General features: G+C 44.6%; 3 protein-coding genes across 7 annotated transcripts in view; 1 reads left to right on the top strand and 2 right to left on the bottom strand.

Moving 5' to 3' along the window:
- Positions 1-462: 462 nt before the first annotated feature.
- On the bottom strand, positions 463-9,222 carry PMM2 (phosphomannomutase 2). Its single transcript, XM_074919059.1, has 8 exons — positions 9,103-9,222; positions 8,613-8,724; positions 7,604-7,680; positions 6,567-6,658; positions 5,745-5,844; positions 4,682-4,757; positions 3,417-3,532; positions 463-1,570 (listed from the first exon to the last, which is right to left on the bottom strand). Exons 1-8 carry the CDS (start codon positions 9,169-9,171, stop codon positions 1,466-1,468), a joined length of 747 nt encoding a protein of 248 aa, XP_074775160.1. The 5' UTR covers positions 9,172-9,222; the 3' UTR covers positions 463-1,465.
- A 16-nt stretch (positions 9,223-9,238) lies between these two features.
- TMEM186 (transmembrane protein 186) lies at positions 9,239-12,806 on the top strand. The gene is made up of 2 exons (XM_074919069.1): positions 9,239-9,317; positions 10,091-12,806. Exons 1-2 carry the CDS (start codon positions 9,309-9,311, stop codon positions 10,826-10,828), a joined length of 747 nt encoding a protein of 248 aa, XP_074775170.1. The 5' UTR covers positions 9,239-9,308; the 3' UTR covers positions 10,829-12,806.
- Positions 12,807-12,953: 147 nt separating this feature from the next.
- ABAT (4-aminobutyrate aminotransferase) overlaps positions 12,954-18,398 on the bottom strand; it is a 59,029-nt gene continuing 53,584 nt past the window's right edge. For all 5 annotated transcript variants that reach the window (XM_074919068.1, XM_074919064.1, XM_074919067.1 and 2 more), the window contains 4 exons: positions 17,942-18,109; positions 17,076-17,222; positions 15,912-16,023; positions 12,954-14,687 (listed from right to left, as the gene is read on the bottom strand). In XM_074919068.1, the coding sequence (XP_074775169.1) occupies positions 14,566-14,687; positions 15,912-16,023; positions 17,076-17,222; positions 17,942-18,109 (549 nt within the window). In that variant the 3' untranslated portion in view covers positions 12,954-14,565. The remainder of the gene's footprint in view (positions 14,688-15,911; positions 16,024-17,075; positions 17,223-17,941; positions 18,110-18,398) is intronic.

The following is an 18,398-nucleotide window of genomic DNA, read 5'->3' on the forward strand; positions in this document are numbered from 1 at the left end:
GCATGAGATGCAGGAGATAACCCTTAGCTCTTGGCAGCGGCTGCGCAGGGCTGACCAGCAGTGGCTGCAGGTATGCGCACGCAGGGGATTGTGTTTGAGGCTGAAAACAACCTGGGTTGGGTCTGGCACAGCATGTTCTGCACAGGGAGCTTTCTGCTGATAACAGGCAACAGCCACGCAGGACAGGAACCAACCGCTGGGTACCTCCGGGGCCAGCAGCCAGAGCCCCAGCTCTGACAGCCTGGCACCGCCGGCCCCCTTCCCCTGTGGAGGCAGGCACGGCAGGACTGCTGGAAAACCAGAGTTCTGATGCATCACAGCTCCCCCTCCTTCAGCAGCCCTTCTGGGGATTTCCGTTTGTACACAAAAAGGGATTCTCCCCTTTTTACCGTCTAAGTTCCACATAAACTTGGAAAGATTCGAGTCAGTCACTTCCTTGTACAGACAGGCAGCACAAACAGCTCTGCTTCACGTATTTTTATTTGCCAAAATGACAAATTGAAGTAATTTTTCCATGACGAGATTTGTTTCCTTTACTGTATTAAACTGTTCATACACAAGATTACTTTCCTAATGCCAGATGAAAAAAGTAATATCAAGTTACACTGATTGTCATGCTTCAACTTGAATTTTAATAGAAACATAGTTTAGGTCATTCTTCTTAGTACTTCGAATCTCATCTACCCTTCATGTCTTACCAGGAAAATCAGAAATGTAATTAGTGACAAATACATTTTGCTACTGTGCTCAAGTTGTTTTAATTTTTATAAATTTATTTTTTAGAATTAAAAAGTCTGCAAAAAGTGCAGGCACTATGAACTGTACTGTGTACTGGCACCTCATCTCTACCGAGGAGGTAACTTTGGCACCAGCTGCTCCAGCCTCGCCCGTGGTGGGAGACTCTGAGCATGCACTGCAATAGGGGTGAGGTCAGGGACTTGTGGCTCAGATCCATCTTCCCACCCCCAGAAGGAAATAAAACCTGCCTCTTTTACTCATCTTCCAGTTTTAAACAAGTAAATCCCAACTGTCTTATAATTAACTGATGTCTTCATAGCACAAGGTACTATTTTGAAAACAGCTCTTAAAACATTCATCTTTTGAATAGCAGCTTCAAAATAAAAAACTAGGGATAGAGCCTTGCAGGCTAATTTTGAGACCGTAAGTCATGTAATTAATTAGCTAAAGAATGTTACTGATGACTTAAAAACTAATCCAAAAAACACAACCAAAAAGAAAACAAAAGTACTTGTGTGAATGGAAACAGTGAAGGACAGTGCTCAGTGAGTTCTGCTGTATTCCATGGTCAGCAAGGTTCTCTTCAATTAAAACATTTCCCTTCAGTGAAGACTGACCTGCAAAGCACTTGCTATTCATGAGCAATTACAAAAACCGATACAGAACGAAGATGTTTTGAGTTATAAAGCTGTCTTAACCGTTTGTAAGTGTGAATTCTAAAAGTCTTTTATTTAAAAAATAGCTCTTCACAGATTCTTCTTGTATCCTGTGGGGATGTGACGCTGTGGCCTTCTGTTCTGGAGTCTGTGAAAATTTCATAGTCGTTCCCTCCCTGGAAACAGAAAAGGAAAAAAACAGAAGAGAATTTTATTTTAACTTAATGTATAGTCACAGTCTTGGAGAGGGACACACAAAGGAAATTACAGAAAGAAGGGATTTTTTCACAAGGGCATGTAGTGGTAGGATGAGGGGTAATGGATTTAAACTGAAAGAAGGGAGATTTAGATTAGATAGAAGGCAGAAATTCTCCCCTGTGAGGGGGGTGAGGCCCTGGCACAGGTTGCCCAGAGCAGCTGTGGCTGCCCCCTCCCTGGAAGGGTTCCAGGCCAGGTTGGACGGGGCTTTGGGCAACCTGGGCTAGTGGAAGGTGGCCCTGCCCGTGGCAGGGGGGTGGAACTGCATCATCTCTAAGGTCCTTCCAACCCAAACCAGTCTGTGGTAACACAGTCATGTCTCAGATGTCTTCCAAAAAGCTAAAAAAACCCAGGAACCGCCGTTTTGAGATTTTGCGTAATGTTTTGTTTATATTCTAGCACACCTGTGCTGAAACTTCTGCTCAACACCACAACCGTGTGCATGAGACCTCCCTGACCCCCACGTTAGCAGTGGTACGGAAGGAGCAGAGCTCTCAGTGTAAGTTTAGCCACATTCCTAGTTTTGTATAGCAACCCAGTACTGACTTTTAAAAATTGTTTACTTGTTAATATTAGGGAGTAAAGCTTGTCACAGAACACTACACCAGCACGCGGTATGTGTAACTCACTTGCATCATCCTCTTCCTTCCAACTTGGTTTTCTTTCCTTTTAGTTAAATCATTAAGACTGTTGCTCCTTCACTACTGCAGTAGTGTTTTGGCCTTGCTAGCTACTGGTCTGGTGTGACAATTGTAACTGGTTTCTGATCACAGGAGGGCAATGAAAGATCCCTTCACAGCTGGCTCAGGGAACAAAGGCACGTGAGCAGAGATCCCCAAAAGCTTTGTGCATACAGGAAGCAGTTACCTACTTTTTGTAGGCTGCTTGCCACGCTGCCTTCCAGTGAGTCAGCAGCAACTCCTGCTACTTCAAAACCCTGAGAATGCCACACTGCTAATTACAGGGTTTAAAATTAACTGTCCATAAACTCTATGCCAGAGGGACTGGTGATTACAACAGGTGATTATTTCTGCAGCTGTTGTCAAGGGGGAAAAAAACTTTAATTTAAAGCCTGTCTTTTTCTTATAAAACTTGGCCTTTTAAAATTTACTAAGCTGTAGTTTCTTGTAACTTACAGTTATAAAACTATAAGTTCTTATAAAACTAAGCCTATTCATGTAAAACTTAGCCTGATACCATCCCTTGGCCATGTTCAGACAGCTTTGATTTCCCTCATGTCCGTGTGCTTGCTGTTGCCCTCACTAGCTCTGGTCAGGTCTCTGCTCAGTGTGTTCAAAAGCCTCTGAATCACCCACCCTGCAGAGCTGTTTAGCTGTGACAAGGGACGGGGATTATGTATAATTCCAGCTCCTCCACGTGGAGACAGAGTGGTTAGCGAAGGAACAGTATTAAATCTAATGGAAAACAAATACGTTTAATAAACACCAGCCACCGAGAAGCATCAATCTACAGTAACCAAACAGGATAATCAGTTTTACGTAGTCATGTCACCTAGGTTTTTAATGTAATTACAGAAGTTCAGGTTAAAAACATACTCTATCAAGTCTGTCAGGAACGCTGTGTTCACTTCAGGCAGCAGAATAAAAATCTGTGCTCACAGGTATGTCCCAGCTGACCAGTAACACACAGACACGCAGCTATAGCCTGGCTTCAATTCTCATCAGGCAGAAGGTGACTGGTTAGAACCTAGAGTGCTTGTGGTTTAAAACACTCTGAAATGCATATACAAAACAATGTACTCACTGGCATAGTCTTATCTCCAAAGAAATAAATAGTCTTGTATCCATCGTTGGCAATGACTCCTAAGCAGTACCTCTTATCCCAGCCATCTGGGAACACATCGAAGCTTATCTGGCCTCCTAGGACAGACATGAGCCAAGCAAACTTTGTTTTAGTACAAGAACACATTTCTGAGGGGAGAATAAGTGAGAAAACCTAAACTGGGTAAGATTTTTTGGTAGAGGGAGCTTTGCAGGAGTAACAAATGTTACGAGACCCTGGAGTTAAGCCTTGCAAGTACAGAAAATGTTTTATGGGGTATCAGTTATTACAGTTGTGATTTACAGATTATTATTTACCTATTAAAGAAATGTGAAGGTCTTAGCATGCTCCCAAACACTCACTGCTCTCAAACAGAACCTATTTTTAAAAATTACACTTAATCTTTTTACTTCTAGAAAGAAACTACATGAATGAATACAGGCATCGGTGTATGTACAGCCACAAAGTCTTATGCAAAGGCTTTCTAAAGTTTTCAGGACAGAAAAAGGCGGAAACCAGCCTTTTTAACACAGCCTAACAGCAGTTGTCCTGTTCCAGTTCTGATCCTTGGGCTTCACTGACACATGAAAGCGTGATTCCCAGTTGAAGCGGGTGTCAAAAAGGTATTTACAAGAAGCTTTAGGAGAGCAATAGTGCAGTTCATTCCTGCTTTGTGCCTCAATACCACAGCACTAATGGCAACCACACTTGTTTATAATTCTGAAAAATAATAAAAGGCAAGAATGTGGTAATATATTGAGAGGGGAAAAAAAAAATGCATGGAAAATTAATTCGCCCTTATTATCCCTTTTCTCTTTAAGCTTGCACTTGCTTTTGGATTTTCTTTCCTTCCTCCCACACAATGCAGCTAGAGAGCTGAAGAACCAAGGGAACAGAACTGATGTAGTATTCCTGATCAAAATTGATTCGCAGGAACAACTCTTGACTAATCAGAAGCACGTAATATGTTTCAAAATGAGCAGAATCAGTCACACAACTGACATTAAAGGACAATTGAACTGATGACAAGCAATGAAGTTCTCTTTGTTGATGGATTTCAATTAAAATGTACCAAATGAAAGCCTAAGAGGGAAGAAGAGGCTTAGTCCTACATGCAATGTCTGCAACCACCCCCAGAGATAACTGTCACACAAATGAGATAGGACATGTCACAGCCATAAGAGGATATGACTTAAGTAAAATTTACATTAAATGATGTTTAAAATTAAATTCTTTTAACGTGATACCTATAGAAAATGTGAGTCCTTTTCCTGCAAATTCTCTTCGTAAATCAGCTACAAATTTCTCTCTTATATGTTCCTTCTGTTAAAAAAAACCCCAACAACAAAAGAAAACACCAGTTACATGCTGTGTTAATTCATCAATAAAAAGATAACCTAAAAAAAATATCTAAGTACCAGGACTAGGGTGACACAGATATATTTTATTATTACTGAAAGCATGCTGAAAATATTTCCACTTTAATGTGTTACCAACTTGTAAAAATGAAAGCATGACTTCACATACATGCTGTGATATCTGCTTTTCTACCTGAAAATCTTAGAATACTAAGGAAGTATGTTTCACCTCCTGGTAAAATTCAGTTTGACAAATTGGGAGACTGAGGCACAGAAGAATCTCAAAACTGATACTCATCTTCTGATGCCATATACTCCAGAAAGGGTATTTTCAGAATACCTTGGACCTAGATATCTTTCAGCATCCATTAACCAAGTCACAGAAAAAGGCTGCTTTTGAGGAATTGAGATTTCAGTTTTTGTATGAGGTCAGAAACACTTGTTATGGTGGAGCAGGGAACAGAACTCTGATACCATGGCTCAGATTCTGACAGTCTTGCACATTTAGCTGTGTACAAATTAAAATAAATGGTGAATAGTTTGACCTCAGTTTTAAAATTCGGCTTTAAAAGAGCTGACAAGAATATTTTTTTGTTGATTTGAACGGATAGAGGCTGGTATACTGAAAGGCACCCGAGTACAGTTTTATCTACGACAGGGTTTTTCAGGAACCCCGTGTATAGAGGGTAGGGTGGTCAGTACTCTGGATACAGGGTTAAAAGAAACCTGAGCCAACCCCACCCCTTCTGCAAGTAATCATCATTAACTGCTGCAACAAAAAAAAACCCTATTATATATTTCCTGAAGTCTGAAGGAAGAAGTTAGTTAAACCACATGGAAATGATTAAAATGAAAAAAACTGCATAATGTATAGAAGCTTTTTAAAATCCATAACCTGGCCATAACTGCCTCTTCCAGAAGAGTTGGATAGTTTTCAAGAGTTGTAACTCACTTTATCAAGTTCATAGAACTCAACTCGTTCTTCCTGGCTGCAGCTTCTTCCAATGGGAGACACATTTAACATCCCGTTTCGGAACTCAATAAAAGTGCCCCTGAAAAAAGAATCGATTAATGAAACAGAAAACAATGAAAAACTGCTCAAAATACTGACTATCACAATGAACTTTCATTTAATTCTGAGGACAATGGGCATCAGCTGTCTCCTTCAGCCTCTCACTGTATGCAAAAAACCCCAAACAGCGGTAGGGACCTCTGGCATCAAGGAGTCTTTTGGACTTTTATTTGAATCTGGCAACCTCAGCGTCATCCTTACTGCCTTTTAAAAGTATGATTTGGTTTTAAAAGTGCGACTGGCGCACCCTGTCAACCCGATTCTCAGGCCCTGAGAAGCCAGGCTGTCAGCTTTGGGGTGAAGCAGCGAAATGGAGAGCGTCCCTGGGGGTGTTTCTGGGCGGGCTGGCAGAGCCTCCCCGTTAACTGCACTAATGCTTTGAGCAGCTGCACCCTCTCGTGTCTCACAGGGCTGACCTGACTGCACGCTCCTCGTCTCTGGAAACGTTATGCTGCTGAATTCCAAACACGCCAAGGAAATACTCCCACTTCAAAACTGAACTTCCTTCCCTCTTAAGTAAAAATGCTGAATCAGTATTTCAAATCCTGTGCTTCAGCTGGGAGCTTGTCTTTGTGTGCCTGGACCGAGCTGTTCCACATATACAGTGTTCCTAAACCACAAATTACTGGGTTTCTGCTGAGCCGACGCTCAACACTACAACACGGAGGATATGGTGACACCGAGATGTGTGTATGCACAGACCTTTTCTTGGGCAGTTTAATCTTCGCAATGTAACTCAGGCAGTAGTTGATTACATCTTGAAGTATGTCCTCGCCCAGGTAACCCTGAATGTTCTAACAAAACAAACAGCATTTAACCAAAGGTCCAGAATTTGAGATTCTAAAAACAAGTCACATGGAAAACACCGACAGTGGATGATCAGGCATGGTTAGGACCGCAAAGGAACGTGCCTTCAGGAAGGAAATCGCAGCTGATGCACACACAGTACTAACTAAAGGTTCTCATTCTTCATTTTGTTTACTTTGTGTTTTTTAAACCGTAACTCCAAACTCTCATTTAGTAAGCTCCCTACTAGTACTCGCTTTAGAAGAAAACAGCATGGCCCAAAGACAGCAGACCTAGACAAAAAATTGCAGTTAATGTCTACTGTAGCCAAGTGTGAAGAAATGGAGACCATTACTGCAGTAAGCTGGAAACCACTGCTCAAGTCAGCAATTCCAGCCAGGTTCTCTTATATTTTTAATCATCCCCATTACTTATGTTGAACCAATGAAGATGATTAGAGTATCCAGAATCAGAAGTATATTAATTTAGAGTATTTACCTTCTAGCTTATACAACACATCACAGTGTGCACTCTGAATTAATACTAAAAAGCAGCTGCAAGAGATCTACAAGAAACTTCTGAACGCTAAGGCCCAAGAGACAGCAGCTATGAAATGCCTTATTCCACAGGGCCTCCAGGAGCAGAGGGCTTGGCCACATTTCCTAGGGCTAAGCTGAGGGAAAGGCCGTTCCAGGATTTTCACTGTTCTTTTTTGGTCAGACACTCCAATAGCTTTTGGTTTGGAGAATACCCCGAAGAATAAAGGCCAAGGTGCAGGTTGTCATTACATGAATCATCCCCTAATGAATGATCTGCTACAGAAGTAACCCATGAAAACAGGAGCAGTTTTGCCCTTAGTTTGAAGGGTGATCACAGAGGACTGCAGCGTAGTGACAAAGCAAAATCTTGTTTAGAAAACTTCTCTTTCACAGTACTGGAATTTTCACACTTACCTGCTTGCTCAAGAATTTCCCATCTTTGTAAGCTACAAGACCGTTTTCTGCAAAAACGTAGTCAAATTTTTCAACCACTGCAACCAAACAAAAAGACAGTAACTTGTACTTCTTCTGTATGTTTAATGCAGAATGAGGTTAAGAGACAACAAACATTACATCATAAAGCATCAAAGATTCAGCAGCATAACACTGAGCACAAGATCAAAGCCACTCTCCTTTCTCTCCAAGATTAACACACACCTCAAACCACATGAAGTCTTTCCATTAAGTTATCTGTCTTTTTGCTCAAAGGCTCCTCCTCTCCTGCAAGTACGTCTCTACATTAAATGTAAGGAAGTGACTGGACACCTCAAACAGACAAAAACCTGGCACGGAGCCTGGTTAGAGAGCAAATCAAATACCACCGCTGTAGGTTGGTTTTCTCGATGTTCCTAATCTACAGCAGATGTACGAGAGTTGTGAGAATCTTAGTACAATGCAAGACGATATGGCTTACTGGAGACCACCTGTAAGCCAAGCAAATTGTGAGTTGTTTGGGCATAACAGAAGGCTATCAATGGCACCAATTAAATAAAGACCATTAAAGACAGTTTTTTATGCAGAAAAGGAAATGCCTCTCAAAGGACTAAAGCAAGAGTCCATCTCTCCGCATTGTAACCCCAGTTAATAAAATCAGATCCTTCAGGGATGCGCTTGAGACAGCTGAGCAACCTGCACACCTGTGGTACATACAGAATTCCATTTTAAAAAAACTATGTTAAAACAAAGCCAGGATTTCACTTTAATAACGTTAATAAGACACTGAGATATCTGCAAAACGCAGACACAGGTTGCCGTTTCTAAACGCTTGTAAAAAGCTTTGCATAGATTGAGCGCAACGACAAAACCAAGGAAAAAGTTAAAAGCAAGGAAGGAGGAGAACAAACAGGGCTTAACCTGGGTTTAACCGTCACAACTTCCTGGTAAGCAATTCAGCGCAAGGGATTGCATCAGCTGCTGTCCTTACCGTCATCGCCAAGCTGCTCCTTAATCTTCTCGAAATCTGAACCACCCACGACTCCAACTTTCACCTTCTGACGCAACATCTGCAGAAACGCGGCCATCTCTGCCGTGATTTTCTGGATTCCAAAATAAAAGAATTAGCCTTGCCAACATTCTAACCAGGAGACCAGCCGCCCTATTTCGCAGCCGCTATTAATGACCAGCGGTACTGTGCAGCTCTTCAGGAGACAGGGGGGATTTTTGGGGCCGAGTTTGCACATCAAGCATCGCGGAAACGGCAGCGGAATCCGCGTTACGCTCCCTGCGGGCTGACAGCCCTTAACCGCGGGCCGGGGCCGGTCCGTGCCGAGGCCCGGGCCGCCCGCACCGGCATCCCCAGGGCTGGGCGGGCGCCCGCCGAGAGCCGCCCCTCAGCACCCCACGGCCCCGCCACGGGGCACGGCGCCCACGGCGGGCGAAACCGGCCCCGACCCCGGCCGCGCCCCCGGACCGGCCTGTCGCGGCGCGGTGACGGTCCCGTCCACGTCGAAGAGGCAGAGCGCGGGGCGCGGCGGCGGCGCCATGGCGCCCGCCCGGGGCAGCGGAACCGGGGCCGCGCGCTCCCGCCGCGGGGGACGCCGGGAAGCGGGAGGTGCCGCCCCCCCCCCCGCCGGGCCGCGCGGGGGCGCTCGCGGGAGGCGGCGGGGCCGTGGCGGCGGCGATGGCGGCGGTGAGCGGCGCGGGGGGGCCCTGCCTCGGGGGTCTGCCCCTCCTTCCCTCCCTTCCCCTTCCCTTCCCCTTCGGGCACGTCTGGGCCGCGAGCGGCTGCGGCCGCCTCGGTGTGGAGCGGCGGGCCCCGCGCCTAACGGCCGAGAGGAGGCCCCGGGGAGGGCGGGCGGCGGGGCCGGGAGCTGCTGCCGCCGCGCCGGGCGCTGGCGGGCTGCCGGGTGCGGGGCCGTCCCGGGTGCGGGGCCGCCAGCGCCGCCGCCCGCGGCAGGACTCGGCCTCGCAGCGCCCGGCGTGTGCTGTGCGGCGGCAGCGCGCGGCTCCGCGGCCTCCTGCGCGTTCCGAGCGCCCAGGCCCTCCCCCTCCTCCCCTTCATCGGGCTTAGCCCCTTTCTTTGTTTCTCTGAAATCGTTATCGCAGTGGTTATTTAACGCTTCACTGCCTGGCAGCCCCGGGTTCCCCCCCCCAACCCGTAGCGCTGGTGCTTTCGCCTCGCTGTTGCCCCGGGCGGGGCGGGGGATGCCGTAGGGCCGCGCTCAGAGCCCGGCGGTGCTGTCACCGGCGGTGTTACCGGTTGTGTTTTCCCTCTTCCTCTGCAGGGAGGGACGCGAGCACAGATAACACTTTCCTAACGTAACACTAGTTTTAAGTGTAAGGTTACAGTGAGCTGGGGCCTAACGCTTCCAGTCTTTAGGTGCCAAAGGAACAGACCGAGTTTAATGTGATTCGGTTACAAAGAACACTCAAGTGATGACCTGTGGGAATATTTCCTTATAGGCTTGGCTCTGCAGGATCAGCACTAAAGTCTGCTTGGCACCACCTTTTGGGAGAGGTCTGCAAAAGGAGCTCTGGACAAGGCCATGGATAAAGGAAGACGCTCGCCCACCCTGTTCTTTTGGTACACGGGAGGGTCTGCAGTCGCAAACCCAGCGAGTTAATGGTGTTCATCATCACCTTGGGAGACAGCGAGAGCCACCTGTGCGTCTGTGCCATCCAGCCCCTGCTGCTGTGCTCCCACAGAAGGCCGCGGATGAGAAAACAGAAGAGTTCAAGCTGGTCTACAGGTTTCCGGGGATTAGGTACTGCCGGGTCCTGTCCAGGCTGAAGCTGTTACAGACTGCCACCACCATGGCCATCCTGCCGCCCATCTCCTACCTCTATCTGCAACAACAGGTTTCTCTGAGTATCTTCTTATACACAACTGGCATTGCTGTCTTTGCTGGTGCAATGCTGTATGGTATGAGCTACTTTTTCAGACGAATTATTGGATTAATCTACTTAAATAAAACTGGCCGTACTGTCAAAGTGGCCCACTTGACATTTTGGGGAAGACGGAATGACATTTACTGCCCCACTGAGTCAGTGATGACTTTGGATGAAGTTGGAGATAGCAAGAGGGAGATACTTCTTCAGTTCAAACGCCATGATAGTACAGATATTTTGTATTTTACGATTAAGTTTGGCCAGATTGTAGACAAACAGAAGTTTAGTCAAATATTTGGAGAACTTGAGTGATACAACAGCCAATTTCAAGTGATTTCCCATGTTGCATGTTCATTGTGCTTACTTTGTGATGTTTAATTAATCTACCAAACTGACATGCTTCTGTCGTTTTTCTATGCAAAGCCTGCTGGTAAGTGCATTTAGTGTAAAGAACAATTCACCAGGCTAAATGTCTCTGTATCTTGTTCAAGGTGTGAGCAGTGGCTGTTCTGTGGTGTGTAGAGTGATGTGCATGGTGCAGAGTCACCAGCAGCTCTGAGTCTGAACTGTCCCACTGGGAAGGTGCAGCAGGAGGCAGAGTTACCAATGCTGACCCCGACTGTTTCAGCTGGCCTCTGAGATTGTTTTGAAACAAGAAAAACTCTTGGAGTGAAATGCAGTAACTCTACCAGAGCATGCTCACTTTAAATTAATTGTTTCCTTTAGTGAATTTTAGGTTGACTGGGAAGCCTTCTGAAATTACAACTTGTCTTATACCTACATATGATAAATAATGCTGGATGTGCGAGACATGCATTGATGAAATCAGGATAATTGGCAAGAAGGTAGAAGAGGTGTAAGGTGCGTGGGGTCTCTTGGCAAGGTCTTCCAGGATGTGAACATAAGTGAGAAAAGCAAGGGTACATGTTGACAGTTCAGCTGTAAGGGTAAGTTAGAGACTGGGACAGCATTTCAGGAGCCTCTCATAGAAATTGCTTTCCCATTGGAATCAAGGAAAACCACACTTAAACTATGGTGATGTGAGTTACAGGGACAGTCTGTCATCCTTGGTCAGTTTGGATCCTAATGACCATCTGAAAATTTGGAACTACTTGTCCTTCTGGGCATATATTCATGTTTGTTTTGTATGTGCAAATGATGTTTAATCAATGCTGTAACACTTGAGTTGCAAAAGCTTCAGTAAATGTTACCAAAATTACCTCAGACTATGTGAATTAAACCATCTTCTGTGAAGATTACCATACAGCCTGGGAAACAAGTCATCAAGTCCCGTGATGCGTTTACTGATTTGGGCATATTTTAACCTCAAAAGCTCTGTTGTCAAATACACTTTCCATCCCTACTCCTCCAATCTGGGTTTACCTAAAATGAAAAAAGGTAAGACATCTGAAAGCTGTGTTGAATAAAGGCTCAGAATACGTGTACTTTGTATTCTGTTGAACTTGGCAGGGTTGGCCGCCTCAGCATCCATGTCTGTGAAGGCCAGTGGTCTCACTCTGTGGCGTTAGCATGACTCATTCTTTTCTAAAACCAAAACTTCAGTAGAAAGGAAGAGCAGGATTTAAACCCAGGAAAGAAACCTGATCACTTGTAACATGTGAAACTTTTTTTGAATTGTCAGAAGCAAGTTAACTCTTAACACCAATAGAGAAGTTTGCAGAGCAGCAGATGCAGGTAAGTAAAGTCACTGTTTAAGTGCACAGGCTAACCCTGATTTACTATTTATTTGTTTTGAACTTCTCCTAATGGGGGCTCCATTATTTTAAATTTTGGCCAGTAGTGTATGGTAGAGTAATATCTAAAGGAAGAGAGAAATGGTCCATGGCTTAAACCCTGTGGCAGCAAAATACAGTGGACCGTATGAAACACTGTGGTTTTTGAGGCTTATTTTCATAAGAATGTATTTAATATGCGCTAATGATTCAGTTTAGTCATGTACCAAGTGTAAAGTAAAAAGCCCTGGAGAAGTTCAATTATAAATATTTTATTTAATAATATTGATTACACATGAGATGTCATTCGTTATGAATCTGTGTACAGTTACTAGTTACACCATGACGTGTAGTTAAGTATTTGTTTAAACATTTATTTGGCACTGTCCACAGTATGCTGTAAACAACATTAACTTTATATGCTTCAGCTGCAGTGCTTTCTATGTATTCTCTAACATGATTTCATCAACATGTACACAATTATACAGTTACTGAGTGTCAGTAAAAATTATAAAAACACCTAGAGTATTCATAATAAAAGTGAAGATGTGGTAAGACTTCAACTTACTGGACCTTTGCTTCTGTAAAAGTACAAGACTTGCTAGAGACATTTACTAAAACTACTGCACTGATATGTTGAACAGAGTAATTCTCAAAATGCTGTCGGATACAGTTCTTGGTTTGACTCTCCTCTTGCTGATAATACGCTTACGAGGACAGTGATGACAGTGAGGTTTTGTTGAACACCAGTTTACTAGTCCTTCCCCCCAATTTCTACCACCTCTGTTCAAAAACCTGCTCAGGTTCTGACCAGCTGGCACCAGAATTCTGGTTTCTGTAGAGAGGTTTACAGAGGTATTTTTAAGCTAGCAGAAGTGAGGGTACTTGAGTTTCCCAATACCAGCACTCAAGTTGGGAAAAAAACATGATTAACACTTCTCAAAGCAGGTAAAGAAACCTTTCACATTTTGGTAGCTGTGCTCTGTCTCTTACTATGTACTTAAAAATTGTGGCCAGATCCTAACAGGGTGACTGTAAAGTCCACTGTGGTCCCCAGTTTTTGGTGCACGACATAAAGTTAAACTTAGTAAGCAAAATTCAGATGCTTGCTAGCCAAGGAAAAAAAAAAAAACAAAAAACAGAAAAAGGCACCAGACCTAGTTCAAGTCAGCCTTGAGCAAACAGCAAAGAGCACATCGTAAAGAGATGTCCCAAACAAATCTCGGAAGAGAAACAAATTAATGAACTGTTGACACTTTTTGATCCTGTGGCTTTCTAGAAGATCTCTGAAATATCTGTGATTTAGAATAAACTATTAGAACAAAAATAGAATGCCTCTGCATTATAAATGTGCCATTTGAACTAGGCCTTCCCTGTAGTGGCTCTGATGTCAGGTAATGGCTAAGGCCAAGCAGTTCTGCTGTAGTTTTACAAAATACCTCAGTATCCATGTAGAACTCGTAGCAGATAAAGTCATGGCTATTGTGTGTTATGGGCAGATGGGAAAACATCAACTCATCCTGGATGGCTGACAGGTGGAAATAACGTGCTTCACGTGATTCTCTAAGCTCTGTCAAGTTACATACTTCAGGGCATAGTTTTCTCTGTACAAGTCTGATTGTAAGAGAAGTCAAAAGTTTTAAAATCCAGGATGAGGAAAAAAGTACTTCAGTTCCACTTAGAGCGCTGCACCTGTGGCTGGGTGCACTGGTGCCTCTGAAGCAGGGTGGGAGGCTGGGCACAGAGAGCTGATGGCATCCTGATCCAGTTGGTGGGTCTGTATTCAAGGGAATACAGCTGGAAGTTATCCGGTAAAATACCACACGTGGCAGTGGTGGAAAGCAGAGCTTTCCTGGAAACACCAGTTTTATTCCAGCTACCATTAGAGATTGGCACGTTCTGTATGGCAGGGGTGTGGCTTTAAGTGTTAGGCTGTACTTGCTGCTTCTGGACACCAGAGTAAATCCGCTGGGATTACCTGTGAAAACAGACTGTACCAGCTCATATTTAGACAATCAGATAGTCAGGGCCATGAATGTAGAGAGGACTCTGCAATTAACATGGCCCAAGGCAGAAGCTGGAGGGCCAGAGGTCCTAGCAATGCAGAGTGTGGGACAGCTGTGGGTGCCTGGTGGTGACCAGTACCACCGCTCTGCCTGGGCCGAGTTTGCATGGAGCAGCTTGCCTTGGGCAGGATTACAGACAGAACACAAACCTTAGTCTATGACTTTTACAGTTATCTTTTAAGTAGAGAAGACATGAATTAATGCAAACTAATTTCATAATCAGCTGTTCACAGTGCGAGGGAACTGCTTTTTACTTGAAGTTTGCTAAGATGTCACTGAAAATGTTCAGAAAGAGGTGTGCGTGATGATCCTTGAAGATCAGCGTTGGACGAAAACGAATCGATCTGTCGCCGCAGCCTCCCAGCACAACACCTAAAACCAGAACAGAATTCGTGCTCCAGTCACTGCCATCTCTGACAAACACCCAGTAAGGCGGGTCTCCACCGGAGGGTGACCTCACTGCGGAGGGGCAGCAGAAGCTCCCCAAAGCAGTGCCATCCACAGCGGTGCCAAGGGGCCTCGAGCTTCACAGCAGCTCAGAGGAACTGCCGGTGCCTGCAGCTGTCCTCTGACACCCGGGGAACGCTGGCACTAACCCCCAGCGGTGCAAAGACTCCACCCAGAGCTCCAACAGCATCCGAGGCTTCAAAGCTGCAGCACTCTACTGGTTAAGTACCTCAGGGCCAGAACAAGACACAGTCGTTTCTTTGCAATTTTGTTTGTAAACCACTTCGGTTTGAATTACAAAAAATATCTCGGTGCTGGCGGACTTCTTCCTGCAGTACTTTAAATGAGTGGTATTTTTTTAATGCCCTAATCAATTATTTCTTTGAAATGTCTGTGGGCAACAAAGATCTGTACTATTAAGCTGAGCTTACTTTGCCACTAAGCATAGCCTCAGTTGGCCATGAAACAGCTTGCCTTCTCTCCCTGCTGGCTTAGTTTCCAAGAACAAAAAATATCAATGTCTTTTACACTCAAAAATTTTGGTTTCACTATGGTTTAGATGCATCATGCCTGCTTCTTTCAAGAGATACGAGTAACAGCAAAAACTGACAGCAGCAAACCCAGGGCCCACACTGTTAAATTCCCCTCCCGATACCTGAACTTGTCACAGCAAGAGTTCTGCAGTACAAGAGGGATGATGTAGATCTGTGCCAATTTTAGGCAACTCATTATAGTTCACTATTAGTTATTCCATAAAACTCATAGTTTTTCTCCCTGTGTTTTCCTGACTGACAGTTACATTAACTTTCCTCAAATTTTCCTGATCTGTTCCCAAAGTAAACCATCCCTAGGTGCTCCTGAAGGTCAGCGCAGGGCAGCATGAAAGTGATGTCACAAAAACTCATGCCCTACGTAAATCTCTCCCAGTAATGTTACACCCACTGAGAAAGGTCGATGAACACAACAGAATGGCCTGCTGTCCCTGAAAACACAAGTATTTCCAGAGAAGTCTAAATCCAGCTTTCATAATTTTGTTTCTGTCCTCTGGTACCGTAGTACACATACACCATGCGAAAAATGAAAAGTTAAAGCATCCCATGTGCTACTGTTTGTCATTTGAAGCTAATCCACACACGCAGACTTTCTTACCTTTGTTTCTGGCTATTGTAATTAACTTGTTTCTAGTGGCATCATTTGGAGTGTCAAATGAACAGAATGTTCCTCTTCCTCTCACTCTGCTGATAAGATGGGGGTAACGAGCCTGCAAAGAGAGGAGGAAGTGTGCAGGGGGGCTGCTGCACCACAGGGCCCCTGGATTTCCCACATAACCTGGTGTCCTGCTCAGCCCTTTCTGACCAAGGACTGCAGAGCCCAACAGCAGGCTGGGTCTCTCCCTCACAAAGCAGATAAACATCTGAGCAGGAAGTGAGAATGGATTTGCACCCCTGAGCTGGGTCAGGCAGAGTCCTGGCACTTCCTGAAGCGAGCGGTAAGGACCTTACATCTACAATTCACTCCAGGAAAACCTGAGCCTAAACAGTCTGGAATAGAGCTAGATACCAGCTCATTCTTATGCTGTACTGAGACCCTTGCTAGTAGTACCTGCTTCACTTACCACCAAATAGAATCCTCATCGTATGTAAGAGTAACCTTTGGATGGTACTAGTTGTATTCTGGCCCTCCACAAAGTATGAATAATACAATTTTTTTGTGTTCTCCTGCCTGCTATGCCTTGAAATTGTGGAGAGAGCAGAGATGGTGTGTGGGTTTATCCCGCACAAAATGCCTTTTGGGAGGTGAGCATCTGCAAGCCTACCCTTAACCGCCTGTCTGATTTTCCTTCTCATGTGCAGCTCCATAGTTGAAGCTGTGAGGAATTTCCCTTAGTCAAGGGAAAGCTACAGTTTTCTTGTTTCAACAGCCCAGTGGAACTGGAACAAAATATGAAGGCACTTTCCTTTAAAAAGAACTTTTGGGCAAATGAAATGCAAATGCTAGCTACTTGTGATAACAGAGACTTCTAGCAAAATTTAACTAGCTGCAGTTCATACCTTCAAATATTTTGGGGGTCACCTTTACACTGCATTAAAGTATATTAAACCAGCATTCTTAAGCCAGTAAAAGAAAGTGTATTTCAGTTCCAGTGGGACAAAGTTATGCAGGCTTGAATAGAGGTACCTAAACCAGCAAGTTATGATTATGGTCTAGTCCCCAGCTGGAGTTCCTCAGTCCACGTATTTCAACTGGATGAGGCCAGACCCTACCTGAAGAGCAAATTTCCCCTTCTTATCTGCAATCCTTCCAGATGTTTACCTGTAAATCCAGCAGCCCAGTCAGTAGTGCTTTCCCAGCGTGGGTTGCATTGTTTAGAAGGTCTTCTCTTTTAATAACCTTAATGACTTCAGCAAGCATAAGGTTCTTGGATGGATCTCCAAGCCAGGTATTAAAAATCCGATAGGGCTTGGGAAAGCATGGGAAGAGAGTTGTGGAACATGTTAGCAGACAAACCACCATAATAAAGAAAAGCAAGCCATCAAACCAGTAATGCAAACTGGCGTAGGAAAAAGCGTGCCCTGATCTCACCAACCCCCTTTTTTTTTGTTGTAAGAGCAAAATAGAGCTGCCCTGCTGAGCAGAAACAAAGGGCAACTACTTTATGCTACAAATTTAGTGCTTCTGTCTTGCTGCTCTGACATGTTATTGAAACACGGCAACAGATGACATGGAAACCAGCATCATCTATGCAGGTTTTACATTCAAGCTTTATGTTCTCTCCTCCCCCCCCCCTTTTTTTTTTTCCATTTATTACATCTAAAATGTCATTAATGTGAAGAAGAAATCTTGCTGGCAGAATCCGTAATTCTGACATACAAGCTCTGAAGACACCAAGCTGTCCTACAGAAAAAGGTGTCAGTCAGTGGTAGGATTTTGTACCGAGGGTTAGTTCATTAGGTGAAACCCAGTTCTCCACTCTCTCCCACCAGCTTTATGACCTTTGTGACTGACAGCAACTGGGATAACAGTGAAGAAGTGACAACTCTTGTGTAAGCTCGAATCGAGTATCTATGAACCAGCGGCTCCATCTGGCTGAACCTGCATTACCAAAGGAAAGCTCTTCCATGGGCATGACAGTTCCTCATGGGTCTAACACAGAGTTCAAGTTTCACTGAAAATCTTACAGCATTTGGCCTGAACTCCTCCTTGTGGAAAAATCCTCCTGTCATCATCTTCTTACTGAATGTTACCACATCAGCTGGGTCATCCAGGCCCCAGTGTTCATGTGCCCAGAATTTTCCTGTGCAGCCACCTCCTGTCTGCACCTCGTCCACCAAGAACGCGCAGCCATGCTGCAGAGACAGACGTAAAGAGTGGGGAATGTGAGCCCTCATTTCCAACACAAACACACCTCCCCGAGTGAACAGATAAATACAAGCCAATCACATGCACCTTCCCTCCTTCCTCTCCCTTCACTGCTCCAAATCTCCCCTCCTCAACCTCCGTACCAATGCCACTGACTGCATGTTAGACTTCACAGTGAAAAAATCAGCTATTTTTTCAGAAATGTATTTTCTACCTAAATTCACAAACGTGGTTTTTTATATAGTCTTCAGCATTTTTACAGGATACCTAAAAACA

Source organism: Athene noctua, chromosome 15 (genome assembly GCF_965140245.1).
Source record: "Athene noctua chromosome 15, bAthNoc1.hap1.1, whole genome shotgun sequence".
Taxonomy (NCBI): domain Eukaryota; kingdom Metazoa; phylum Chordata; class Aves; order Strigiformes; family Strigidae; genus Athene; species Athene noctua.